The sequence below is a fragment of the Orbicella faveolata genome, unplaced genomic scaffold (assembly GCF_042242905.1).
Source record: "Orbicella faveolata isolate gen_17 unplaced genomic scaffold, um_ofav_v1 contig_4, whole genome shotgun sequence".
NCBI lineage: Eukaryota > Metazoa > Cnidaria > Anthozoa > Scleractinia > Merulinidae > Orbicella > Orbicella faveolata.
The window spans coordinates 8,616,624-8,644,593 of record NW_028301569.1 but is presented as its reverse complement, the minus strand read 5'-3'; the positions used below and the strand labels follow the sequence as shown (position 1 = coordinate 8,644,593).

At 38.6% G+C, this 27,970-nt stretch overlaps 1 protein-coding gene and 1 long non-coding RNA gene across 10 annotated transcripts in view; both read left to right on the top strand.

The window, feature by feature from the left end:
- Positions 1 to 27,970, top strand: part of LOC110048073 (uncharacterized) — a 249,869-nt gene that overhangs the window by 189,578 nt on the left and 32,321 nt on the right. The gene's annotated exons all lie outside the window — the stretch shown is intronic.
- LOC149101333 (uncharacterized) lies at positions 914 to 27,970 on the top strand. 8 transcript variants are annotated; one of them, XM_089275895.1, is made up of 6 exons: positions 914 to 1,058; positions 20,317 to 20,501; positions 21,017 to 21,252; positions 21,750 to 22,028; positions 22,685 to 22,765; positions 23,286 to 27,970. In XM_089275895.1, the coding sequence occupies exons 1-6, from the start codon at positions 996 to 998 to the stop codon at positions 23,531 to 23,533; spliced, it is 1,092 nt and encodes a 363-aa protein (XP_089132021.1). In that variant the 5' UTR covers positions 914 to 995; the 3' UTR covers positions 23,534 to 27,970. The 8 variants fall into 8 exon arrangements, with proteins under 8 accessions (XP_089132021.1, XP_089132022.1, XP_089132023.1 ...); XM_089275896.1 differs by lacking the exon at positions 914 to 1,058 and adding an exon at positions 4,262 to 4,447; XM_089275897.1 differs by lacking the exon at positions 914 to 1,058 and adding an exon at positions 6,558 to 6,871.

The window sequence follows — 27,970 nt, the reverse complement described above, 5'->3', positions numbered from 1 at the left end:
CCTTTTCACTGGACTGATAAGTTTTCAAAAAATTTCCCTTATTCACTAAGGAAAAATATCGTTGAGATCACAGTGACCCCAGATGTTTCTTCCAGCAGTTCAATGGTATTAAATCATCCGTGTTAAATTATTCTAATTTCCCCTGACTTTTTCTTCAAAACGTCAATTATCCTTGACTCAAAATAAAGTTTCCCTGACTTTTCCCTGACCATTTCCTGATGTGGCAAACGTGAAAGAGTACTCTAGCTCAGAAAATAACCATGGACAACTTCGCCTACGCAAGAACAAGCCGATTGTTTCAGTCTATTGTTTAGTTTCATTTCGTGGAACAAATTTTTGAGTCATTTCCTGTTTTGTTTTTTTGTTTTTTGTTTTTTTTTTGACGAGCGTCATCAAAAGCATAGAAGTTAAAACTATAAACAAACTAAACCGAAACTTTAAAGTAAGAAAATCATGTATTAGACTTAATTTACTATTCCAGGAGTGTTATGAGTATATTGATCAATTCCGTTTTTTGGAAGTCGTCAAGAGGCTTAAAAACAAATTGGGCCCAGGTTGTACATGTTTTCAGAAATTGAAAAGGAATACAACTGTCCGGAAATACCCGCGAAACTAATGAAGTGAATTATTCCACAGATTCCTGAATGGCGTCTATGTTAAATCGACCATGGACCTGTTCACGGTCTACGTGTTGTGCTTGGCAATTGGAAATTAAACTAACATTATCTTCGCTTTTCTTCTAATCTCAAAGCCTGGTTACAAACTGGAGCTTCGCAATTCTAGTCCGGGGCTTTTCCTTTCCCGCGCGCCGGCGCAAAACGGAAAAAGCCCACATGCACTAGGGACAGTCCCGTATCCCATAATGCAACTCTCTACCAGTAGCCGCTATAACTGAGTAACCATCTCGGAAATTCAGGCTGTTTCTATCGGCAGCGTGATCAGTAGCCTTCTCGCCATCGTGTTTACAACGTAGTTTGAACTGTGAAGGAAATAAGATGCTTGGAAAGACTCAAGCCATTGGTTTATCTGTAAGACTCATTATATCTATCTCATCGGCGGTAAGCACAGCTTTAGTGACATTTCTCAGTCTCTCGCCTGTAATATTTGTTTCGTGAAAGCTAACTTCTCTACTTGTACGCTTAAATTGTTTTGCTCTGAGTTAGAATATTTCAGGCCTTGATTCCAGTCGGCTTACATCCCAAAGTTTTTTCGGTGACTCAATCACCATATCATGTTTTAGAGGGGTTTTTTAATACATTTTATGTTATTATACTCACTGAAATTAATTCACACGCACATTACACTTTAGATACATAACTTATCACATGGAAAACAACATGCCTCTTGAACGGTCACGTGATTAGAACATACAGATGACTGGATTGCGTTCAGTGCTGCACCTCCAAAACCATCCTTTATTGTATTTGGCTATTATGGCAGCTTTGCGGTTTTTCGGTTGACATTAGAAGGAAACGAATATACACTCTTACGCAAGCGATTGTTTCCTACATATAGCTTTTAATAGACGCCATTCAGATTATCACGAAGTTGAGCTACAGCTATTGTCTCAATTGAAATACGCCTTTAACATCATATAGAGCTTAGCAACGCAATGGATTTCAACAAAGCATTTATAGTGTTGCTAATGGCGCAGTCTTCTATCTTAACAGCCATAACCTCATACCTTCACTGTACATATCTGCTTAACTGTATTGGTATTCAGACCATAATCCCGTACAGTGGAACCTCGATTTAAGGAAGTCGCTGGGGACCGGCCAAATTTGTTCGTTAAATCGAGGGTTCGTTATATCGAAAACCTCGATATAACGAATTTGAGGGGAAACGACCAAAATGTTCGTTATATCGAGGTCATAGTTCATGATTGATTTGTAACACAGGTGACTTCTGTCACGTAATTCAATGTAATTTTCTTCACCCAGAAGTGCCGCGTTTTGAGATGCAATTCATTAAGCATGGTGGCTTTCAGTATCAATTATTTTCAATTTTGAGCAGACGCGCAGCTTTTGTTTACGAAAGAACGACACTTTCAGAGTAGCGATTTAAAAACGTTGCAACATAGAGGTTATAGAGAAAATTGTCTTTGTAAACAAGGAAACATTGTAATTCGTTATATCGAGGTAGATTTTACGTTTGGGCTTCCGGATTGTGTTCGTTATATCGAAGAATTCGTTATATAGAGGTTCGTTATATCGAGTTTCTATTCCATACATTTTACTGTAACTTTGGCCGGGACTTAGAATATCGTTCGTTATATCGAGGACTTCGTTAAATAGAGGTTCGTTAAATCGAGGTTCCACTGTATTATGTTATTCACGTATTCAAACAGGAAAAGGTTACTTCAAAATTGGGGCAAACAAGCTCAAGATATTTACCTTTTTTTGCTCCATGTAACATATTTACGTACTCTTTCTCAGCGCTATAAAGAACGGTCAGATTTGCAAAACTAACGTTATTATGTCTTGAGCCAGGCCCGTGTAAAGTTTGATATATGAAACTACAAAACAATGCTGAATTCAAAATCGTCTTCGTGGCGAAAGCGGTGAGGGGTTCGGGGGGGGGGGGGGTGGGGGCGAAAGGTTGTGTTGCGCGGAGATTAGCGATGCATGGCATGTCACAGATATCAGACCACCCGTAAAACACTTACATGCCTAAGTGGATTTGTTTTCAAACATAAATAGATTAATTTATTTTTACACAGGCATTCTCAACTGCTTAAATTACCCTTTAATAGGTGTACAACAAGAGTCTTGGCGAAAATAATACCGGAACGTGTTGGTCGATATACTCACAAAGAGTCTGAAATCAACGTATTTTCAACACTTGGCCATGCATATCTTTCGACACTTCAAGATTACATTTGAACCGCAAGCCGATATTAACATTAGCTGATATTGTTTGCTGAGTGATTCCTGACTGTAGACTAGACACTAAACTGTCTTTTGTCAGTGTCGAGTCATTATCGCCCGCGGTGATCACAATCAACGGGTCCATAGTTTTTGATGGCGCTTTAACCCGATAATACTCGTGCGTATCGCTCGTATCGCTAAAAGTTTATTTTGAAATAGCTTACACAGCTTTTGTTGAAATCTAAATGACAGAAGGAGAAATTAGAAGCAACATGCCAGTAGCAAGGCAAAACCTGGAAATAGGACAACGTACAACAAATAATTACCGGTTAATCAAATTGGTCGTTAAAATTACAAGTGCGAAACTGTGTTCGACTTTCTGAGAATTATGTCAGCAATGAAAGCTATCTTGCGACCATTTTATTGTAAAGTGCTCATCCGTCACTTAGCTGCGCCGAAAATAACCAGTGACGAAATCAGTGACATTTCCAAAATATCAACACTACTATCACCGCTGTAAAGAAGATTAACGACGTCTTTGAATCCACTGAGAAAAAAGAAAACGCGACAAAACAACAGTTGAACACAGTCCGCAGCAAACTGATCGTGCTTGCCTCGCTTGCCTCTCGATACTAGCCGCGTGATTCCAAAAAGACTGGTCACGCTATCCCGCCGCAGTATTCATGCGTCTTCATGCGAAAACTAAAAATTATTTAATGATTGAGGATACCTCAGTTACAAACGGCGAGCTTAATGATTTAAGAGCATTGTAAAGCCAAACGTCATGCGCCTGACTTGATTCTTGTGGGTTAGACACATGAATAACTTAAATCTCAGGTCAAAGATGTCAAAATACTGTTAATGTTTGCACGCATGCTAAAAGACAAGACTCAAGGTGCGTAAATGTAGTTTGTTTTCAATTTTATGCTTCTTTTTTTTTTTTTTTTTTTTCATCAAACGCTCCTTGGCGACCAGTATTTCTTCTTCACCTTTCAAGGTATTTGCCACAGGCTATATTGTGTGTTTCTTTCTTGAAAAGAGAAATTTGAAACCTTAGAATGTAAATAACTCGGTCAGTGTTGATTCCAAAACTGCTTACTCAGCATATTAATCGTCAATTGTTTATAGCGGTCGTACGTGCCACTAAGCCGCTGAATCCATAGCGCCACATACTTGGTTTTTAATTCTTTCGAAGTCAGAATGACTAGAATATATCCTTGCAAATCTTAATCGAAAAATGGTAATGAAAAGACAGAAAGGAGAATTTTGTACGCGCGATTTTTGTTCAAGGCGCTAAACTTTGCCCCAGTGTAAGAACTAGCCTATCAGAAGCTTTTATCATAAAAGTATCTTGAAAACGTCAATCAATTTTGAGACTGTATTTTGAAAAGAATCTTCTAGACTGTTCTAGAATGCTAAGCTGTGCTGGTCTGACGGAACTTTAGCTAGCGAGAGCGACTCTGTACATCCGTTGATCATTTTGTAAGATATCGAAAGTGGAACGAGCTCAAAATCTGCGAGATTTCCCGACGATGGCGTTGGCGTGTTTCCTGGGACTGACCGTAATAATGAGGGTAACGGTAAGTTAACAACTCAACATTTTGCCAACATTTCAAATTTCGGCGAGCAGTCAGAAATCTGAGTAATTTTATATTTTCCTTTTGATACTCGGCGTACGACAGTCCATGGAAGAAAAAAACAACAACGACAAAAGAGAAATAGTGATATTTGAAATAATAGCTAAATGCTACTTGTACTGTTTTTAAGTCCAAACTTAGTTAGTTAGATTTGTAGCAAGAGAACGCATTTCAGCACAAAACTCACGTGGAATATCGAAACTAGACGAGGGCGCGGTTTTTAAACACTCCAAGTTCGACGGTTTAGTATCTCAGTGGACCCAGCTTTCGTTCTCAGCTACCTTGAGGAAATGAAAACTGAAAAAATACATTCAGTTTTTCTCACATTTACCGGTTACAGATGACTCCGTGTGAGGCTTAGAGGTTTTCAGTTCAGATACGTGACGCGGCGAAAATGCTTTCAAGCACAAAATTTCCTACGGTCGCTCTGATTGATCGTAACGAAGTGTCGCCACGGATGCGAGCTTTCAAATTTCTTTCTGTTAACAAAGCCGAAAGCGGCAAGCCCACATTTGTCATTATATCTATATAGTCTATATATAACTAGAAGGAAAATTTCATCGGCCCGATCAGTTGAAAGCTGAAGGCTTCAGCGCCAGAATGTTTTGATTCATCAATTCAACTCAGTTGTCATCCGGGTCAAATCTCTTTATCGGAACGCCTTGAAACTCGTTTACCTCGGTTAGATAGCAGGGTTAGTTACAGAGAACTTCCGAAATAAGCTGGGATTTGTGTTTTTTCTGGCTTATTAATGCTGCTTTGTAAATAAACTACTATATTAAGATGACGTAATCGACAACTATTTCATAATTCGTGCTTTTTCTGGCTGAGTAAGTTTGACCTTTAGATCGCGCGAGGAACTACAAAATGGCAATCACTTTTGAAAACAGACCTAAAAGACTCATTTCTTTAAAAGAAAATCGATCTATGCCGCTGGACCAAAAATTGAAACGAAAACCCGTATGGATTTTTGTTCTTTTCTTAAGTATGAAAATCAATCAATGAAAAGCTATAAGGTTAAAATTAAGAATTTTAATACGCCAGCAAAACAATTCCGCAACAAATTATTCACTTCTGACATTAGGGACCGAACTCCTGGCATGCAAATTGATAACATTTCTCCACGTAATCCAACGATCCTGGTTCGACTCAAATCAAAGAATTAGCTTAAGTTACAAAGTAATTTCTCATAATTCGATCAAAACTTGTCTTTTTTCAGAGCGACGACTGTTAGAAAGGAGAGAATTATTTTAAAAGTATATATACATTTCATTTGTAGAGCATTTTTTAAAATGCTCTACAAATGAAATGCCGATCATTTTTTGGCTGACATGTTTGTTATGTTCCAGGCAACCATGACATGCACTTCATAAATCTTTTATGAAGACACGCGATTACAAATACGCGCCTTCAGTTTAATTACCACCAAAGTCGGTTAGCAGGGTTCAAGAAAAATTGTTTCTAGAGGGTGTTTCTATATTTCCTTAGTCGAGATAAACCTTCAAAAAAAAACGATAAACAATTCTCCAACATAGACCTCATGGCGGTTGATTAACATTTAATTATACGGACAGTATATATATAAACTCAGACTGTTTTTGCTATTTGTTATCATTAGTTTTAAAAACTGAATTGTTCCGTGGGTTTAGGCCGCGGGCGGAAGACATCTGGCAATTCAGGCTATCATTACTTGGACATGTAAAGCACATAACAAATGCGATACTGTCGCCAGTTTGCGATTTCATTTTAAACACTGTAATACGATTACTTTTAAAACGAGGAAAATATCCGTCTTCAGTTTTGTTTTCTATCCCATCAGGCCTTTATAAAAGTAGATCTGGGAAGAATTTTGTTCGCAGTCCGACAACATTATTTCGATGAAAACATTCACTGCGTTCAATATATATTTTTCGCTAAGAGTTAAGGAATACCTTGAATCTTGAGAACCAATAGCTCTTCCACAGGCTTAAAATTCTCTTTATAGAATCTTATTAGCTGTTGTTGAGTTAAGTTAAGATAGAAACTGATTAAGAAAGCTATTTTAAACACTTTGTGGACTCAGGGATCCTCAGGGTATCGGCATAGAAACAGCCCAGGTTTTCATGTTATGACAAACAGACATTCGATATACAGTATTAGCTATATCTTGCTTCCCCTAGTCCACTTACAATCAGTGACATCACCTTGTATTTGATTGGTTCATGGCGAGATGTGCCACGGAGCTGGGGGCAGCAACAAACGTGCACGCGACCAAACATCAGTCATATAACAGTGTGACTTAACGGCAGCTCATGGAAGTTGACTAGATGAAGCTTTGCCATGTTTGTCTTAGGTCTATTAATTTTGCTGGCTGGGGCTGGAATATCGGTATGTGATTTCTAGTTTTGCTTTGAATTCTCAATCGTTCACATACATATAAAGCTTGTTTGCACTAGACAGAGTTTTAAATAGCAAAGGATTTAAGGCGCGGCTAACATTAGCAATTCAGATCAGACAACTCAAGTGCGGGGAACTTTTTTCCCTTGAAATATTTTAGATTAATTACACTGAAGACCAAAACAGAACGTTCCCTGACATAGCAGGAAAGGTAAAGAACAGATATAGTTGGAAAGACACCATTTCGATTCCAACAGCAATAGCATACATGTGTGCCGGTCAAATTCATTTAATACAACCGGAAAAACCGGTTTCGCTTGTATGGGTCGCCGAGTTTACGCTATCCAACTGGCCTCGCGCCATGCCGCCTGCGTTAAATATTAATGCAAGTAATTAGAGTGGTTACAATGATTTTGCTAACGTGCGAGAAAACAAGGACCGAAAAAGCCAGATGCTCTCACAGGTTATGATTGTGCAAGTTACTGGCTATCGAATGTTCGAATAGACTGGTTTAACTTGCTCCAGTTGCTGACAATACATATACAGTCCAGAGCCTATATATAAGGCTTTGCATATTTTTAATACAGAAGTTTTATCAGAGCCAGTGATAGTGGACGCAGTATTAAAAACCTCGAGATTCAATGAACGGAAATCGTCGGAGGACGTTTTTCGTGAATATCAGTTTCCAGTTTGGCAGAAAGTGACCTCAAGGCCTCAAAGATAAACAGCCATTTTATGCTTTAAGCAAGTTTTTTGACGTGTCCTCTGAGGCGAAAAATGTTTAAAATGATGTCGGCATGTTCAGACGTCGGTTCTGCGAACATTCTTCATCTTCTTGCTCAACGATTTGATAACTTGAAACTTAAATTAAGTATTGCATATTGTTCACCGTTGATTATAATATTTAAGTACCAGTGGAAAGTTTATTGTTGGTTAGTTTATTCAACATTCCAGGATTATCGTTCAAAGCTTCTCGGATTAAGCATGACGACAGTTTCGGTTCAGAGACCTCCTGCGTTGTGTCAGTAACCCTAAAAGGTTTTAAACTACGCTTTACATGTAAGGCGATTATTGTTTTAAAGGCGAGGAAGCTTTGTTAGTGATTATTCCTCAACTCCTGTCGTCCACTCAACACCCAATTAATTCAGGAAGTGAAGATTTTATTTTGGAAACACTGGGGCTGTTGCGTGTTGATGAAAAGCAAATGTCGCCCGCCCATGAACTTATTTTTATTTATTTATTTATTAAGCTTCGGCCTACTATTACACATAAAGAAAAAGAAAAAAAAAAACAGACAGCAAAACAAAACAAAATGGCCAGGGGAGCCGCTACAGCTTAGCCAATTACAGCGGCCCCCTTAATCTCTTGCGGCAAAACACAAGGTCGCGACTTCGGACACGACAGTGTGTGGGGTAGACAAAACTATTTAAAAAGTGATTGATGACTATCACTATTATATTACCTAAACGTAGGAGATAATTTTTGAAAGCTTCAAATGATAGCAACCTAACGGATTAATTGCAGCGGAAATCCGGGTTATCTATTTTGTCTGTTGGCATGTCGAGCTCCCTTTTCGAAAGAGCAGTTTTTGATGAGAAGGTTGGACCAATATGTTCCGGCTGCTTGGACTGTGCTGTGTTTCAGTGATCCGTTTCGTGGTAAGTTAATGATTTCCGCCCTGTTTATTGTTGTTTTTCTTTGCTGCATTGCAAGTTCGCTAGCCGAGTGCAGTTAATTTGCGCGTAGTGGTCCATTCTTAAGGGCGTTTGTTTAAGTTTCGCAGTCAAGGCAGTTTACAAATTAAGACCATCAAGATCAATGCTTTTAAATGTCTGATTCATATGGCCATTGCTTTGTAAACAGTTGTAAGTTGATCACAGTAAATACTTGCTGATTGTACTTGAAACAAAATTAACCCTATTTATAAATCGTTTGCAAAACGTGATGTAATATTCACTTGCTTTGAATACATTTCTTTCATTTAGTGCGTGCATTAAGGAGCAAAGGATTTACCATACCATCTGTTCGTGGAATTTGGATTCGTAACGAAATTTGTCTGTTTTTCTTTTCTCTACATAGTACTCAGCTCTTGCCAGTTCCCGTCGATTTAATTTTTTGAAGTAGATATCTTCTAACTCGAGGTTGCGCACTGAATTCGAAGAGAGCCTTGTCAGATAATTCTGAGTTGAAAGTATAGTAAAAACCCCGTGTAAGAACCTACATTTTTTTAAGTCTGGCAAAATAGGTTTCGGTATTTTGGGGTACATATTGGCAATTTAGGCTAAGTAAGTTGTAAATTGGGTCCTAAATTTCTATGGGTTGATTACCAGAAAAATAAATAAACTTAGGTTTCAGACCGTTTGGCCCTTGAATGTCGACAGTATTTATTCACAAATGCATTATGTATCTCCTTTTAATGTCAATTTGCAATCTCAAAGTCACACTCCTAGGTTAAAATACTTATCATAATTTAACTTTACCCGAGTACATATAAGAACCTGCTTGATCTTGCTTGGCTGAACAAGTTCTTAAATTTTTGGGTATTAAAATGGCAAATTTCATATAATTGTTCCTTGACCTTCCTGGAACGCCTACCAAAAAGGGACCCTAACGCTTTGCTTCCTGCATGGAACATTACATTTTTATTTAAAGCGAATACTTGCCATACCTCGGTATATAAGAGTGCGCCTTTAAAGGCTATCTACAATGACATGGTTATCTTCGATGATGTGCATCAGGGAGGTTTAAGGCCACTTGACAGACGTTTGATGACATCTGATTCACCACCCAGCTCGTTTTCTCTCCAACAAATGCCAGAAATTCTTGATCTTTAAAGACCCACAACAAGCCATATAAGAGCCTTTTGGCTACTGTTGTGAGTGTTGTGGCGGCTCCTAATATCTTCTTATCTTTGTTGTTTATTTTATTGCTTTTGCGCTGAGCCTGAATTTAATTTGTAGATAATTTTAGACTGAAATGTTCTAAAAATGGCCTAATTTTTTTGGTCATAAAAACAAAGTTATAACAATAAAATCACTCGAAATTGTAAATGTTCAAGTTAGATGTGAAAACAGTTCGATTGTCTTGATCCGTGCCGTATTTGTTAATTTCACAACTTCATCAAACAAAAACAAGAGAAAGTATTTATGTCTTGACAAAGGATAAAGCTTGTTAGAAACGGAACCTTCTGTTTGCTGGAGAAGCCGCGATCTTGAGCGGCGAAGCCGCCAAAAAAACTCGTGCTAGGGTATCTGTAACTTCCTGGTGAGTAAATTTCCGCCACAGGGACAGTCTCGCATCCCATCATCCAATTCGATACCAGTCGACTTTATAAAAAGCAACGACCTCGAAAATTCAAGCCTTTTCTTTCGGCGGCGCGATTTAGTAACCTTCCACGTCAGCGCGCGTGTTTTAAACGTTCGTCTGAACAGTTTCACTGCAAGTTGTAAAGACAAAAGATGTTCGGAAAGTCTCAAGCCATTGGCTTACTTCTAGGATTCCGTGTTGCATTTGTGGCATTGTCGGTGAGTATATTCAACTGATATTTCACCTATTGACATGTATTGGTATCAGTCCTATATCTTAGGGTTCAGTTGTACACTCGTAATTGTTTCGTTCTGACCGCTCTGGGCTGAATATTTCATTCGCAATTCCTCGGTGTTTTCCAGTTAGCTCACATTCCAAAGTTTACTCGGTTACTCAAAATTCCCATATCATGTTTTAGAGGTTTTTAGAGTACATTTATGCCCTTAAACTAAAAATAACTTCACATGCATTTGGACGATCACGTGATTGGGTGCACAGCATTGGATGTCACAGTAGGCTGGTTTGCGGCTTTTATGTTGACATTAGAAGCCAATATACATTTTGTATATCTAAACACAGACAGTTTTCTTTGTATAGCTTTTCAATAGTTTTGACGCTTTCAACGGAAATACAAGAATAAACTGGTTATGAAAATAACCGTCGAATCGTCGTATTAGCGAAAAGTCCTTCCTTAGTACTCGAGTTTGTCTTGCACAATGAAAGTTTCTACTCTGTCATAATGTTCGCAAGTTCAAGATATTCAGTTTAACCTTTCGCAGCATTTTCGCCTGAGTCCCATGTTTACATGCTGTTCAATTCTAAATCAGTTTTATAAACACGATTACATACCTAGGAAAGCGGTTCGGATTGTTTCAGTCTTAGTCTCCTGTCCTTATATCTTCAGGATACTAGAAATGAGAGATTTTACAACATCACTACATTAGCAGCTTGACAGTCCCTGTATAGTGACCGGCTTTAAAATTGCTAATTCGAAGGGACTAACTTTGAACCAGCAGAGCCCAACTGGAAACAGCTTATTTCGATACGTAAAGAGAATCAAGAACGAGAGCTGTCTGGAAGGGGCTGAGAGATATGTTACACAACATGACTTTCTAGCTTTCTCTTTCCCATTCTTTCCACAAGTACAATCGCTTGAGCTGTAAAGTCTGAAGTGTAGCTCTACCAAATTCCTTGAGCATTGTGAGTTTCAAACGAAGAGAACTAAGTAACTTTCCCACGTTTTCCTATGAGTAGCAACTCTTTGGCTTGCTTCGCCCATGTATCAAATCCGGATCAAAGTCCGTTCGTGCGTGAACATGTTTCATGCACTCAATAGCTTCGTAGCTACGTAGTTCCAAGGAATCATCACGCTGACTGAAATTCTTGTATGTCTCGCGTTTTTCAGTAGAGCAACGGTAAGTTTACCCCTTTGCTTCCTCCTTGGTGTTATACTAGTGAAACACCGGTGCCTGAAAACGGCCTGACGATGGAAACGAACGTTTTCAGACTGAGTATAAAACCATTGCTACTCAAGCGAATCTAAAAGAAGGCTTGGCTTACAGTATATTGAATAGAATTTTGGTGTTAGTGATTCCTGCGGGATGGGAATCTGATCAAAAGTCGGAGGAAGTCTATTTGTTGATGGCAAGAGACAGTTTAGGACAAGTGAAAGAGTCGGGGAACAAATGTCCAAAAAACCGAATGTATTCCTTTTGCATCTAATAGTGATTCATTAAATGTCACGATGCATTCCTTAGTCCCGCTGAAGCCTCTCTTAGTCTCTTGGAATCCTCTATTTCTTCTTCCTGTGGTACAAACCAGAGGAGGAAGAAATAGAGGACAAACCGTGACATGCAGCCAGTTTCTAGCATAATGATTAAAGCCCTTGGCCAGGCCAGTGTGGGGTTTTGATTTGTGAAACGATAAAGAAAGGCTGAATTCAAAATCTTTTTTTGTCGCCAAAGTGGCCAAAAATTGTGTTGTGTACAGATAGCGATGAATGACACGTCACTCCACCCTTAAACAAGCCTAAGTGGATTTGCCATTAATAGCTGTCAAAATATTAATAGAATTTGTTGTTATACAGGCGAGAATTGCACCGTTAGGTGTAAAACCAGGCTGTTAGCGACACTGACGCAATAAACACACTAGAGTTTCAAGCCAGGCTATTTGACTTTGGTTATTTTGGCTCTCCGTTCTTATCTTTCGACGCGTTAAAAATCATTAATAGTTTATTTTTAGATGTTCATAGTTTATGTTGTGTGCTGAGCCATTCCTGACAATAAACACAGGCTCACTGATATCTCATCTGTTGATATGATTTTAATAATCTGAAGTTTAATCATAGTCTACTAACTATGGTTTAATCAAACTGGTCGCTAAAAATACGACTTACCGACAACTGTTTTCGACATGTAGAGAAGATAAAGCTGTCTTGATGATATTACAATTGCTCAATGTGTACGTACAGTGATTGTAGAAACAGGGAAAAGATAAATATGATCACGGCCTAATAACCGAGGAATGCAATCGGTCAAAGCTTTTATCGACACTATTTGATAAGGAAGTTTTTGAATTCTCCGAGAACAAAGAAAATGAAGGAAAAGAGCAGAGGACACTTAAGTACAGACCCGGAGGGCAATGAGATTGTTTGTGTATTCCCACGCTATTGAGTGGCTTGTCACGATGTTTCGTTAATATTCTATGATTTACGTAAAGTTAAATACTTCAGTTACATACGGCGAGCGTATGTTTGATTTAGAGCTGGGAACACAACAAAACACGTGGAATAACTTTAATCCCAGGTCAAGATATCTGTGCATGCATTTATGTACGAGTGCCCTCATTCACAAATAATTAAGACACAACTCAAAGGAAACCGTCCGATTTTGATTGTCGTGCATTATTTTTAATAACTTCTAGTACACCAGTATTTGTTCTTTGCCTCTCAAGAGCTCTCAAGGTATTTGCTACAGGCGATATTGCATGTTTCTTTCCTGTAAAGCGAAGTGTGAAAGCTAACAAGAATTATTGTAAGGGTAAGCACTTTCGGAGTCATTGTTCTGTACCCACTGTTCTGTACCCATTGTTACTGGTCGTACAAATGTAGACAATAATGTACATACCACGAAGCCGCTGAATCCAATTTAAATTTAGCTCGTGGCTTGGTTTTAATTCTTTCTAAGGCAGAATGACTGGGATTTACGCGCAAACGGCGTAAGCGAAACTGAATGGTAATAAATATATAGGACAGAAATGAGAATTTTACACGTCTCATTTTATTAGTTTCAAGGCGACGCATAATAATGAAAACCTCTTCAAAACGTCAATCAATTTGTAGTTGAATTTAATTGGAAAAGATCACGCAAAACCAAAGCCAGCCGGTAACAAAGCTTATTAGTAGCTAGCAGTTACTGCGACTTGACTGTTGACTAATCTAAGGAAGAACTTATGTTCCTGCCATATCTTCCAAGATGATGTTGGCGTTTTTCGTCGAGTTGACCATACTTCTGAGAGTAACGGTGAGCAACAACTAGGTTCTATATTCGTTACCAAATTACCGAGCAGTCATAAACCTTAAAGTAATTCTATATTTTCCGCTTTTTACACCAGGTAGTCTATAGACAGAACGAAAGATAAATAATGATATCTGAACGGCTGGTAATCCCAAAACGATTTTGTATTTTCAAGCTTGGTTTTCGATTCTCGATTTCTACCTAAGTGAACGCTTCACTGGTACAGGAACACGTGGAAAAAATGGGCGTGATTTAGCATATCGGTGTAGGCCAGCTTTGTACTTTCTCACCTATCTCTAGGAATGGGGGTTGAAAATATTCTTCACCTTTGTCTCACCAGTTTGCGGGTTACATGTATGACTTAGTGTAAAGATTACAGGTATTTATACAGCTTGGTTTGAAACGTGTCGTAGCGAAAACGCGTTCGTGAGCAAAATTTCAAAACATCGTACGCTTCACTGATTGGAACAACATAAAAGGGAACTTACCTATCTCTTTCTCAGAGCAAAGCCGGAGTCTGTAAGCCTATACTTTTGTCATTACTTTTTTAAAAAAAAAAAATAGCGTTACTACTTAACAAGGAATATATCTGGAAGATACATTTAACCGGCCGAATCGGTTGAATGCCGCAAGCGACGGCGTAAGTATGTTTTGATTCGTCATCAACTTGGCATCTGGGGTCGAAAAAGATCTCTATCAGAACGCTTTGAAAACAATACATGTTTCTCTACTTAAGATACCTCACAATCGCACGCAGCTTGTTTTATTCGCGTGTTAATCAGCCAAAGTGACTTTGAAATGTTTTTGTTTGTTAATGTTGCTTGAAGAAGTATTATATTTGATAGCGTGATCGCCAACGGGCTAGTTTTCGTGCTTTCACTAAATTTGACCTTAAGACTGCGTTAGCAGTGCCTAAAAAGGAAAAAATAGAAACCACTTTTAAAAAGAAAAACGTCTACATGAAGGTAGAGTTAATTCTTTAAAAAAATCTAGACCGCAAATAAAACCAGGTCCATTTTGATCAAGACTCAAAATCAACTAAATATAAAGTTCGGTAGCCTCTTCAGTGTAATCACAGCGAAATAATTTCGCAGCACTGAATAATTACTCACTTCTAACAAAAGTAAAATGCATATTAATAAACATTTCTTTACGTAGCACTGAATAATTACTCACTTCTAACAAAAGTAAAATGCATATTAATAAACATTTCTTTACGTAGTCCAATGATCGTCTTATCCAAAGCAGAGAATTGGCTAGTTGCAAAACAATTTCTTATAACTAAATAAAAACTGGTATTTTTTCAGTCCAGCTTGGACTGCCGTGCTTAAAAATGATTTGCTATTCAAAGAAACAAAAACAAAACCTTTTATTTGCTGTCTACTTTGCATGCCAATCATACTTGCCTGCTCAACAATCTTGTGTTTACAAGCATATACTGCGTAAATCTTTAGACACGCGATTTACAATTTTATTTTTTCAGCCCGTTAAGGGTACCTATTGATTATCAAGGCCAGTTTGCAGTTTTCAACTCGTTATTTTCGTCGTTAAGTAGCAGCAATGGAAACAGGGTTAAAACCTACGCTTTCACAGTGTGCATTGACATTGATTTCAATTCCAAAAGGTCGAAGAATTCTAACCAAGTCCGTACTTCAGTAAATTGTTCACTGTATAAGCCATGGTCAGCAATTCAGCCTGTGCCAGTCATCACTTCGTGACGGGTACAAGACCGTATAACTACTTAAACATACTGTCGCTATTTACTTTTAGTAATGTGACTTTTAGTAACGCAATTTAAACGAAAATAAGATCTTGCTCACTTAATTTGCGTTTTCTATCCGACTTTAATGATCGAAAGAAAATTTTGTGTACATTACGAAGGCATACTTAGATGCAAATATTTACTAGATCCAATGCATGCGTTGTTTGGGTGCACTTTAGTCGTAATTTGCTGTGAATAAAAATGTGTAATCTTGAACTTGACCGAGAGATTCTGTACATTCGTGGATTTAATATTCGTTATAGATCGTTAACGACATTTTACACCCCACGCCTTAGCGGTTGGCCTGAGACAGATACTACCTGATTTGAGGGGGGAAAAAATTATTGTGTACTCAAGGTCTCGACATAAAAGAATTCAAAGCTTCCATGTTATGAAAAAGATAAACATTTCGACATTAGTACGTCCCTTTACCTCTCACAATCGATTACATCATTTTGTATTTGATTGGCTCTTATGGAGGGACATTTCAATATACGTGTGTTCGTGTGCCACGTAGACACTACTATAACAACGCTTGCGAACAGACACCTATTGTAGGGTCACATCTGAACGGCCCTACATGGAAGGTGACTAAACTTGAAAACTTAGCCATGTTTGCCGTCAGTTTGTTAATTTTTCTGGCAGGGACTGGATTATCGGTATGTTATTGAGTTTTGTTTTGTATTCCCCTTGGTTCATCTACATATCACGCTTATTTGCGAATACGGAGTTTTAAAATAGCAACAGATTTAAGGCGCGGCTTGCAACTCTAAACTCGCGCGCGGGGAGCTCGCGGGGCTTGTTTCGCTTGAAATGTTTTAGCCAACATTTAACTAAACTGAACACAGGAAAGATACAAAAGATACAAAAGAGACATATCTCAATAGATTATATTTCGATTCCAACAGATTGAAAAATATGGATGTATGTTTTTGTGGTTTTGATTTGTAATCCCGTGCGTTCAAATACATAGCAGGCTTGTTTGCGCTAGATGGAGTTTGAAAATAACAAAGGATTTAATTCAGGCGCGGCTTGCAACTTAGGACTCGCGCGCGGGGAGCTGACTTTTATCTACACTGAACACCATAAAAGAAGGTTCCACATAGCAGCAAAGAATTAGACCAGATATAAGCAGAAAGGTACCATTTCGATTCCAACAGATGGAAAACTTTGGACGAGTTTTCTTTTCGTTTAAGAAACTACCGGAAATACCGGTTCCACTTGCATGCTTGGTCCGGTTTACACGTATTCAGCTCGCCTGACGCTATATCTACGTTAAATATTTTTGCGCTCAATTCGAATTGTTGCAAACTTTTTTTAATTTACCTGCTAGGAGAGGTCAGAATGACCTGGTGTAACTCATGTAGGGTTCAGTGTTACACGACTTTGAGTATTTTATTTAAGATTTTTGCCACAGCCACTAGAAATATGCGTACGCACACCATTAAAATACCAGAAATTCGCGGAAATACATCAGAGGATCGCGTCTTTTTCGAATTAATTTTTTTAGTTGGGCGACCGCCATGTATTGCTTTGTAAGCGAGTTTTTTGACGTGTGCTCTGGCGCGAGAAACATGCACTTCTTCTGATGTCGGGCCCCCGAGCATTCCTTGGATGGAACCCTTTTTCCATCAAGAGTTGATAGTAAGTGTTGTTAACTGTTGATATGCTGGTGGAAAGCGTTTATGTTGGTCAGTTGATCGAAGTTTCTTATAATCTACATATTCATCCGCCACTCCGCGCAAGGCTAGAGAAATTTGAAAACGGTTTTTTGACTCTAACAATGCTTGTAATGTTTTCAGTCGACACTACGCCGGAGAAATTTGAAAACGCAACAATCACCAGTCATTGTGGATTTGGGTTTGGAAAAATTCCGTTTCCGAAATTTTTCATATGCGAGAAAGCTTTTTCCAGGATTATCCGTGAACTCTTGTCGACCACTTATCACCAAATTGTCTCAGGCAGTTGGCATTACATTTTTTGGACGTAGTTATTTGGTGCTGACGAAAAATATTTGTCGTCATAAATCCCTTTTGAGAAAGAAATGAAATAAAACGAGGTCAATACTTCAGGCACGATCACCGTATCAACATTGCATGTGGTAGACTAAGCGATCCTTAAAAAGATTGATTAAGAATCACCATTCTCACCTAAGGAAGACAGCTGTTGTAATAAGCCTAACGGTGTAGCTCTACCAAAATATATTTCAGCGTGAGTTTCAAACGAAGAGAAGTCGGTCTTACTCTTTCCATAATCAGACTACAGTGTCATGCAACGGTTGCAAGTTTGGGCTTGTTTTGTTCTAACTCGAGTACTTGTTAGAAAGGGACTTCCCCTAATTAATAAATCAAGCTCACACTTCGGACTTCTTTTCATTGGCTGATATACTTCCTATGAGTGACAATTCTTTGGCTTGCCTCGCCCATACTATCAAAGTCCGTTCTATAATATATGCGTGCACATGTTCCATGCACTGATGAAGAGCTTCGTAGCCACGTAGTGTCGTCCACATCAATTTATACCGACAAGGGATCACCATGCTGAGCGAAATTTTTGTCTATCTAACGCTTATAACTGGAATAACGGTAAGTTTGCATCTTTGCTTTCTTCTTGGTGTCGTACTGAGTAAAACATCGTTGCCCGAAAAGACGCACGACTTCAGCTAGCACTACGTTAGTCAAGCATATCCGTCTGTATGACAGGGGGCCCTTTTCTATTAGCGATCCCTGCGGGATGAAGCCGAGCAAGATTAATTGGTGATGTCGAGAAAACGTTTACAGCAAGAGGAAGCGAAGTGGGGGAACAAAATATTCAAACTACAGGATGTATAGTATCACAACACGTCCTTGATCATCCCAGGTGATTATTCAGTCATGAGCTGAGTGTACACATTCCTTAGCCTATTAATTGATGATCTTTTTTTTTTTTTTGCTCTCGTTATTAATTTGAAACGCGAAGCATATGTAACATGGTTACGTCTCAGAGCGCCTGGACGGGCCAGTATGAGGTTTCGATTTTGCAAAACAAAGAAAAAAAACGCTAACTTCGTCGTTGCCAAAGCTTTTGTCGCACAAAGACTGTATCGCATCTCAGACCACTCGCAAGCACACACCATACATGCCTTTTCTTAAAATAGCAGTCAAACAAAAATAGCTTAACTTGATTGATTTTACAATATTGTTGTCGAAATGCAGAGAATTTGTGTTAGCTATAAACTAAAGCTATGTCGTGAAGATATCACACAGGGGTCAAAAAGTCGAAACATATCTTTAATGAAACCTGTCAATAAAGCGCTGTGAAGTGGATTAATTTGGAATTGAAAACAAAAGAAGCGCCACCAATGTTTGTTATTCCACATGAACCTTGACGGATTAGGCAAGATATCTCGTCCGTAAGAAATATTTAAATTCTGCCGTTACTGTTGAACACTGCTTTTCCCTGCGAGAAAGAGATTCCCTTCTCTTTCTGCTCTGTGTGAGACGAGAGGTCTCTCGATTACAAAGCGTCATAAATCATCATTTCATGTACGATAGGTAGTACTAGAGATGGAGCCTGCATTTTTGGAAACATTGAGACGTAGTTGTTTCGTGTTGCAGTGATGAAACACGAGGTCACGACTTCAGACACGAGAACCGCATAAAAACTCTGTGCGGTAGACAAAACTATTTTAAAACAGGTTGTTTAAGAATCGCTATCGCCTAATTGCAGGTCAAAATAAGTCAAATGATATAATTGAAGCAGAAATCCGGGGTATATCTTGCCTTTCGAATTGCATGCCGAATGAGCAGTATTTTTGATCAGAAAGGTTAGGGTTAGAGCAATATTGATGTCCATCTTTTAGACTGTGTTGTGTTTCAATTATCCGTTTTGAGGTAATATAAGTTAAAGCTTTCCGCTCAGTTCATTGCTTTTTCTTTGATACATTTTGTGACAAAAAGTTGGCTAGTCGAGTGTAGTTAATTTTTTTGCACATCATTAAAGACCCTCTAAAGCGCGGTTCTTTAAGTTGTGTGTTTTCGCAATAAATAACAAGATAAGACAATATCAGAGTGAATACATTTAAAAGTCAGTTTCAGGTGGCCTTTGTGTTGTAAACAGTTTTAAGTTGATTAAAGCAAAGACTTGTATTACTTGAAATAAAATACTCCATAAATCGGGCTAAACTTGATATAACTGACCTGATTTATATTTAATAAAGTTTCTCTTGTTTAGGGCATTCATACGAGACTTAATACACCTTATTCCAAAATGGTCGCCATTTAAGTATTCTTCTGTTTTGTTGCAAATTAGCCCTTGTTGCCTCGCTCTTAAGCTCGAAATTCAAAAGAATATTTTCCCTTAAACGAGGCAACAAGGGGTGATTTGCAAGTAAACAAAAGAGCACTAAAATGACGGTCATTTTGGAATAAGGTGTATTTCTGACTTTCGCCATAGTACACTGCGAACATATTACATCTATCTTAGGTTAAAATGTCTCAGAACTCGAAGTGGTGTACTGTTAAATTTGAGAACGAGTCCAGTGTTGCGTTAAAAATCGTCACGTGTAACGTCACTTCCTTAGGTTCAAGATCTTTTTTAACTGCAATAGCAGTAACAAAAAAACAAATTGAAATCGGAATAGAAAAATACAAAATGAAGATAAATAAGAAAAGACAGAATAACAAAGCGAAGAGGCAAAGATGGCTTTGACAAGAATGAATTGTTTCTTTCTTTCTTTAACTTGTTTTTGTTGTTGTTGTTGTTTGTTTGTTTGCTTTTCTCCGAACAAAAAGCTACAAAGATGCATGTATTAAGGAGACATGCATAATAGAAGGTCTTATTTTGTTATTTATCATTATTTTGTTTAATTTTAGATGGCGGCAGTTGATGACTGCCAAGAAATGCAATATTGGAACGGGACGCACTGTGTTCAATGCAGTGGATGCCCACGTGGTTTTGGGCTGAAGACAAAATGTACCTCTAAAACAGACACAGAATGTGTAGCATGCTGGCCCGGTTATGATTATTCCAACACCACCGGATTGGAAAGCTGTATCCTGTAAGTCTGTTACATGTATACAACTTAAGAATTGTCACTTTTTTCACCCCGAAGCAAATCGGTAAATTAACAACATGCAAGTTTCTCAATCATGCTCGCCTTCTCTTATCCTATAGGACAGTTGCGGGGGGAGGGGGTGGGGACGACGACGTCCTGGAAAAGATCATAAGGTCAAAAGTTTTCAAGTACGACAGGAAAACGTTCGCCGCTAAATTCTGCCGAGTTCACTTCGTCCCATACAAAGATGTGATTGCTAGCCCCCACCCCACCTCAACTTACTCTCCCTGTGTCTCCGGGGATGGTTCCCCCCCCCCCTCCCCTCCTAATATAATTCCTCTCTCCAGTCACCTACTGTCATCTTCACTATTTCCTAGCGTCCTTATCATAAAACTTGCTTTTTATAGTACTTCATAATTCCCAGTGCCCCATCATTCAAAAGTGCATGAGTAATGTTTGTAATATATGAGAACTATACTTATGCATAATTGGTGGGTTGATATATTTTTCCCTTTCAGCTGTGACAAGCATTCGAATTGCCTCCCTGGCAATTCGAAAAAAATCAAAAACTGCACCATTTTCTCCGGACTTGTCTGCGACGGGTGCGAGGATGGAAATTATTTTGACCCTCTGGTGCAAGGGTGTGTTGAATGCTCGTCCACGTGTAGCATCCTTCAAGAAGAAATAAGATCTTGCACTACTGATCATGACCGGGAGTGCAAGGCAAAAAGAACGGCCACATCCCCTAGCTTGGGTAAGTTCATTCATTTACCTTAATTCTCTAAACCGCACGATCCATTACGGGAGTGATATTAGACTCTTGAGATGACCTTTCCACAGTCTGCCGGCTTTGTGACCAGATACTTTTCTTTGATATTGCATGGTCCATATCGCTTCCTGATATATCAGTGGCCGATCTCGTCTGCTGAAAATAAGAAGTTAAACACGTAAAATAAAATAATGTTAATAGGAGGATTTTAGTCAGATTTCAAATTTAGCGCGCTAAACCACTCTACCACTCCTTTCCTATTCCAACCTCCATCGTCACCCATCCACCCACTGAGAGGAGCCTATTTGACAAGCGGGTTTGAGATCTAAATTTAAAACAGGAATATATTACTATTACCATTACCTTTGTTCCAAGAGGTTTTCTCTTTTCTGTTTGTCAATCAAATTTGATGCGTCAATTGAAGAAGAAGGAAGGAAAACCTCTTGCGCAAAAGTAAGGAACAATATTTTTTCACCCTTTAGGTGATTCGCCGACGAGTCCTAATACGGAGATCCCGCCCACTGGCCATGGTGGGAAGGTAGATCCAGAACCTCCAGCGTTGGCTGCCGAAGGAACTCCCAGCACTTCTTCAATTCCATTAGTGCAGAATGGACTGCTCTGGGGCGGAGTTATTTTGTGCATTGTTATTTTAGCTATAGCAATAGCTGTTGCGATAATACGGAAGAAATCGAGTAACAAAATGAGACGTCATGCCACAGCTGGGAGAGAAGGGAGACCACTAATGACATCTTCTAAACCTGGTGAGTTTTAATACCCTGCCTCCACCCCCCCTTCCATTTAATGTCCACTCTCTCTCTCTCTCTCTCTCTCTCTCTCTCTCTCTCTCTCTCTCTCTCTCTCTCTCTCTCTCTCTCTCTCTCTCTCTGTCTGTCTCCCCTACAGGGGATGGGCGCATTGGGATAATGGCAAGCTTGCTGAACTCCCTATCACATAAGTTGTCTGAGTCTCTGTGTCACGTTCTTGTATGGGAAATGTTAGTCTCAGAATACCTCTCTCCTGCAAAGGGCAAAAACTGGTACGGACAAATTCACTTTCTTGGCGAAGGGTAACCCTGTCATGAACTATCATCCCATACAGTGGGGAGTAGCAGTACCCAGTCGCTTCGTACATCTTTTTGCTTTTGTTCCTTATAACATATATTTTGGGATTTAGTGGGGTTTTCAGGTTTCATCACAGTTTTGGGCTTTTCAATAAAAGTTTACGACTTAAGTTTGCAGTTGCATGAACAGTTGGACATAAGTTGGTTTATTTTACCTTATTATTTACTTAATTTACTTATTTGCCACTTATTAAGGAGTAAAAAAATGCATTTTATACAAGTATCATAAATTATTACGGTTTTCTCTTAGAAATTAAGGAGGTTTTAACTGCTTTTTTCAATTTACTATCATTCCAGGCTTGGATCATGCCATTGGCAGTCTTAACATTGAGGGGAGAAGATTCATAACCCAGAAGCTCAATGGCAAATACCATGACGGTAAGCAATTCGTTTTACTTGTTATGATTTCACTTAGTTTGTTTTTATATTAATCGACGTTTTGCACTTCATAATACGGTCACATAACTGGAATGCAGCTAAGGAGTTGTCTACTTTCACTGGGAAAACAGCATCGACCGGGTGACTTCCATCCTTCCGTCCTTCCATCCCTCCATTCCTCCATCCCCCCCGTCCCCCCATCCCTCCCGTCCCCCCCGTCCCCCCCGTCCTTCCCGTCCCTCCCGTCCCTCCGTCCGTCCGTCCCTCCGTCTGTCCGTCCGTTCGTCACTCCGTCCTTCCGTCCTCCGTCCCTCTGTCCCTCCGTCCCCCCGTCCCTCTTTCTCTCCGTCCTTCCGTCCATCCGTCCTTCCGTCCTTCCGTCCTTCCGTCTTTCTCTCCTTCCGTCTTTCCATCCTTCCATCTTTTCTTCAGCGTCACATATCGAGTCACACAGCTAAACTCTTGAACCCATCGGTTTTGATGTGTTAAAGAATTCTGTTTCTTATCGCCTATATTTTAGGTTATTTCTACTGGCAAATGTGCGCAGATAAACTTGGCCTGCTTGCTGAGTGCGAATCTTGGAAACGTGCTGAAAACCCAGCTGAAAAGTTCCTCACAGCCTATGGAGAAAAGGCAGGCAGCACAATCAGAAAATTGGTCGAGGTTCTAAGAGATCCAGAGGTTGACCTGACACAAATTGCTTATGAAATTGAAGAAAAATTTTCACCGCCTCAAGATCAAGGTGAAAACGTTGAGACCGACGTGTAGAGGAAGGAAGCGAATTTAAGTTGATAAATAATTCAATATGGACATACATTATCTCCCATGGCAGTTTCAATTGACACTCGATTTCAAAGTTATTTCTCTAACTTTTTCCAATGTATTGTCATCTTTTTAGAGAAAATCGTTAGTCATTACGTCTGGCCATTGGGTTTTCGATCGATTTAAAATTTCTGCTCGTTGTCGAGTTAGGGATGTGTTTGTTCTACCCCTAAGAGAAATTATTTAATTACTAATTTATAAGACCGCGAAGGGGAATTGAAGTAGTCGAGATCTACTGGTAAGCAAGTAATGAATTACGTTATAACTTAGATCTATTGTATGCTAAATTGAAACTGATTCTTATACACCATAAGTATTGTTTGGTAAAAACTCACTAGACCAGGATCCAAATAATAAGTGAAAATATTTTAAGTGAATGCGTACATAGGCAATTGATTTTCTTTGGTTTCTGTCACCAGTTTTCGGTTTTGATAGCACACAAAACTCTTAAAGTGCCACTGAAACGAAATTTTCGTACTCTCTTTTATTATCCCAATCTATAGTTTCAAACGTGCTTAAAGTAATGGTGAACTTTATTTCTGCCAAATCCTAACGGAAAGTGCTTTTTTTAGCCGTTGAAATCGACTTTTTAGAGCAAAACTGTGTCCGGGCTCTGGAACCGAGTTTAAGGACCTTGTGACGTCACTGGTTGTATTCACGCAAGAAGCGCTATAGATTCTCTCTTGTTTTCACTTGATTTATTCAAGTTTATTCTTCATATTGTCGATACCTACTAGTGTTCTACCTTGGAGGGCACCAGAGAGTGTAGATTCACCAAAATAAATGCTACAGCTTAGAACAGCTCAGTATACTTTTCGGACATCTTGAGTACTCGATTGGAGATTTCGAAGACGAGTGTGACAACTTTTATATCACTTCCTGAAGCCTAAACACGATATTTCGTCGTCTTTTTTCAGCCTGGTTCTGAAATTTGGATTCTCACGTTTATCTAAGGTCTATTAACAAGGTTCGAATATATCCTCGGCAACTTTACTGCATTAAAAGCCGTAAGCGCATCAGCCATCCGCACAATCACGAAGTTATTAACGATCCACAAGCTTTGAGTCGAGTACTTCTTTGCACACAGAGGGCATCTTTTTATGATACTAATAAGTGAGAGTTCTTGTGGTAGACAAAATGTATCTTTGAAAATTGTGATTCGCAGCAGAGTTTGCTTTATCGCCGCATACGTATCAGTGTAAACAAAGCGGGAATTTCGCTTCTCTTTTACACGTATCTCCCAATTGCAATATTTCACGGCCGATGGATTACTTTGAGTTCTTTAGCACATACTTATGTCTATGATCTTCCTTTAATAGTATCCAAGTTCAAAACAATTCGTTAAAACGTCACTAGTTTACACTCCTTTCGAAGGTTCATTAAACAGAATTTGAGCTAATTTGCATATATACTATATACGACCTTTTGCTGCCGACATTGTCACGCTTTCTCTCGTTTCCTGAAAACATACATGTAGGGTCATGGCAGCTTAGTTTACCGTTATAGTTTAAATTCGCTCCCTCATATAAAAGAAGAGGGTTTCTTAAATTGTTGCTGTTGTGATAACTTGTAGGATGTAGCAGATAAAACTGGACTAAAGGTCACTGTGGCACAATCTCGTCCGCTGTGAAACTCACAAAGCGTCCGGTTTCCTCGAAGCGAAGCGACTCGAAAACTCGAAGCGTTGTTGTTGCGATTCGTACAGTAGCAGTGCGGAAAATATTTTCAAAAGCCGCTTTCTCTTGTTTTCATGTCTTTTTTACTTTATGAGTGTAGATATTGTTTAATTGAGTGCTGGCCAAGAGTCCCGATCATTTTGCGATTTAAGAACTCCCACTCGTTTGCTTGCTTACATAAAATATCCTGCAAATATCCAATTAAATAGACTGGAAAGCCCCAGGATCGACTCTCGACCTCTTCATGTCTAAGGCTACTGTTATTATCTGCTTTACAGCTCTGAGATGTCCTTAAGATGTTTTTTGGGGGGCTTCGAACAGTAATCTCCTCTCCCATAATCACTCTAAATTTTCAGCGCGGCATGAGAGTAATACAACCAGTGACGTCACTAGGCTGTTTTGGCCGCGCCAAAATGGCCGCCAATTTTGGGCTTAACCAGCCAACTTCGAACGGCTGAAAAAGCAGTTTTCGCTTACCGTATGCGAAAAAAAAGTTTGCAGTGTTTCCAAGTAAGGTTGAAACTTTATTACTAAGCAAACATCTCACATACAAAAATTTCGTTTCAGTGGCACTTTAAACGTTGTGGGTGTTCTTGACCTGCTTCAAGTTGGCTAATTTGGCTAAAACGGCGACGCAAATCAACAAACAGTTTATTGCAAAACAAAAACAAAAGCTCATCTTATCTATAGATTTTTTTTTTCTTTTTTTCATTTTTTCTATTTTTGATAACTGATCGATTTTTCTCCCGCTGGCTTTGTATAGACTTTAGGAATATTTTTTAACTGTCTCATTTTGATACAAAGAGCTATTTTGATACGTTTTTGTACTTAGATAACTGATTTTAGATTTTCAATTAAAAAAAAAAAATGAAAAGAAGACGAGCGCGAACTCAAAAAACGTCAGTCAGATGTAGATATCAAAATTCCTGTTTGACACGATGGGGATCGCAATTCATCAAGTTATACTTTCTGTCTCCCGTGTTGCACCCATAAGACATTAAAATCTGCCTCCAATTGGCTTTTATAAGTCTTATAAGCCATCTAAAATAATTCTTAAATTATTATTAATCAATAGTTATTTCATAATGATGGTAGTAGATAAAAGCCACCCTGACTAGTGCGCTTCTCAGTTTTTGGTTTAGTTCAATTCTAAAACTGCTATACGAGGTTAGAAAGTTCATTAATAAGCAACGTCGACAGTGTAAGAAATATAATTACAGCTAATGATCGAGTATATCATCAAATGTAGAACCTTTAATTTTGTCTGAAAAATAGCAAGTATAATAGAGAGTCTGGGCAAACAGACGTCACTTTTCATAGTGAAATCTTCTCGCTTTCGAGAAACTTCATAGGCTGAACTCGATGGAAGCTTCCATGCTGTGACGTAACTCACAAGGATTCGCGCGCAAAGTTCAAAATTCTAACAACAGCCAGTCACATTTAAAGACGACAAGGATCTTTGTAAAGTTACGTGGTCAATATGGGAAAAGGCCGTCAGATTTCCGACTTTTCTCAAACAGGGGAAGAAACGCTCATAAAAAGGGAAGATTATTTAGTCATTTCAATTCATTTATTTAGTCAATTATTTAGTCTAGTTCGACTCCTCGGTCATGCTTGTAAACAGCCAACTGGTCTGCCTCCCGCCAGTTGGGATTTTTAGGCCTATTATGTTTAGTTGTTGATATATTTGTTTCCTTCAGTTTAAGTAGCATGCCTGTGAATTAGCTAGGTGTAGCTAAGCGCAATAACCACTATAAACAACGACACTTGAACATTTGAACATTTTCCGGATCTACCTCGGCTGGTGGATTGCAAAACAGACGTACTTTACGTGAATTCGAGAACTCTTCAACCGAAGGCTGTGTTCATGCTGGGATGTGTTGTTCTGTTCAAGCATGGTGAGTTGTTTGGAAATTCCAAAATTTGTTTACCTAATTAACTTTGGTTTGGGTATACACTCTTTTTTTGCATATAACTAATATTGTTTCAGTTCTGACCGAGGCTAAAGATTCTTATTTTTCTGCCGATGTTAGCCTGAATATATTCTTGTGAGTATTGTATTTATAAATTTTTAACACACAAATTATCCTTTTCAAAATTTCAGCGTCGGGTTTATTCTTAAAATATTCTTAAAAATTCGTAAATTTCAGCCTCGATATTCTTATAAAAAAATGTACAACAAAAATAACCGGAAAAGAGGTTTAGAAAGCTTTGAAAGAGTGTAATATATAACCAGAGTGATTTAGCCTTACCCGTAAAATAGTTACAACACAATTGTATATGTTTAGAAGCTTCTTTATGTATTATCCTTTGTTCAGTCTGATTATGTGGTACCAAAAGTTCAGCATTCAGTATATACATCTGTTAAAAGTAATTTTCAGATGTTCCAGGTATTAGATAAAATCACTTGATCAGAGTATAGGAGCAAACATGAAATTATGCCCTTGTGATTATATTTAATACTTAATATTATTTAAAACTTGATTTAATACTTGATAATATAATTATTTAAGACCATTATAATTATTGCAATGTATTATTGAAATCTGTCGGTCAGCACTTAGACCATAAAGCTTGAGACGTACATTTGTTATAACAGATTTAATTTTTATTGTCCGTCGGTAATATATGAAACAGAAGTGGTGAATCACTTGGAATCAAGTAATAAATCAAGTGTAATCAAGTAATAAAAACGTTTTGTATGAAA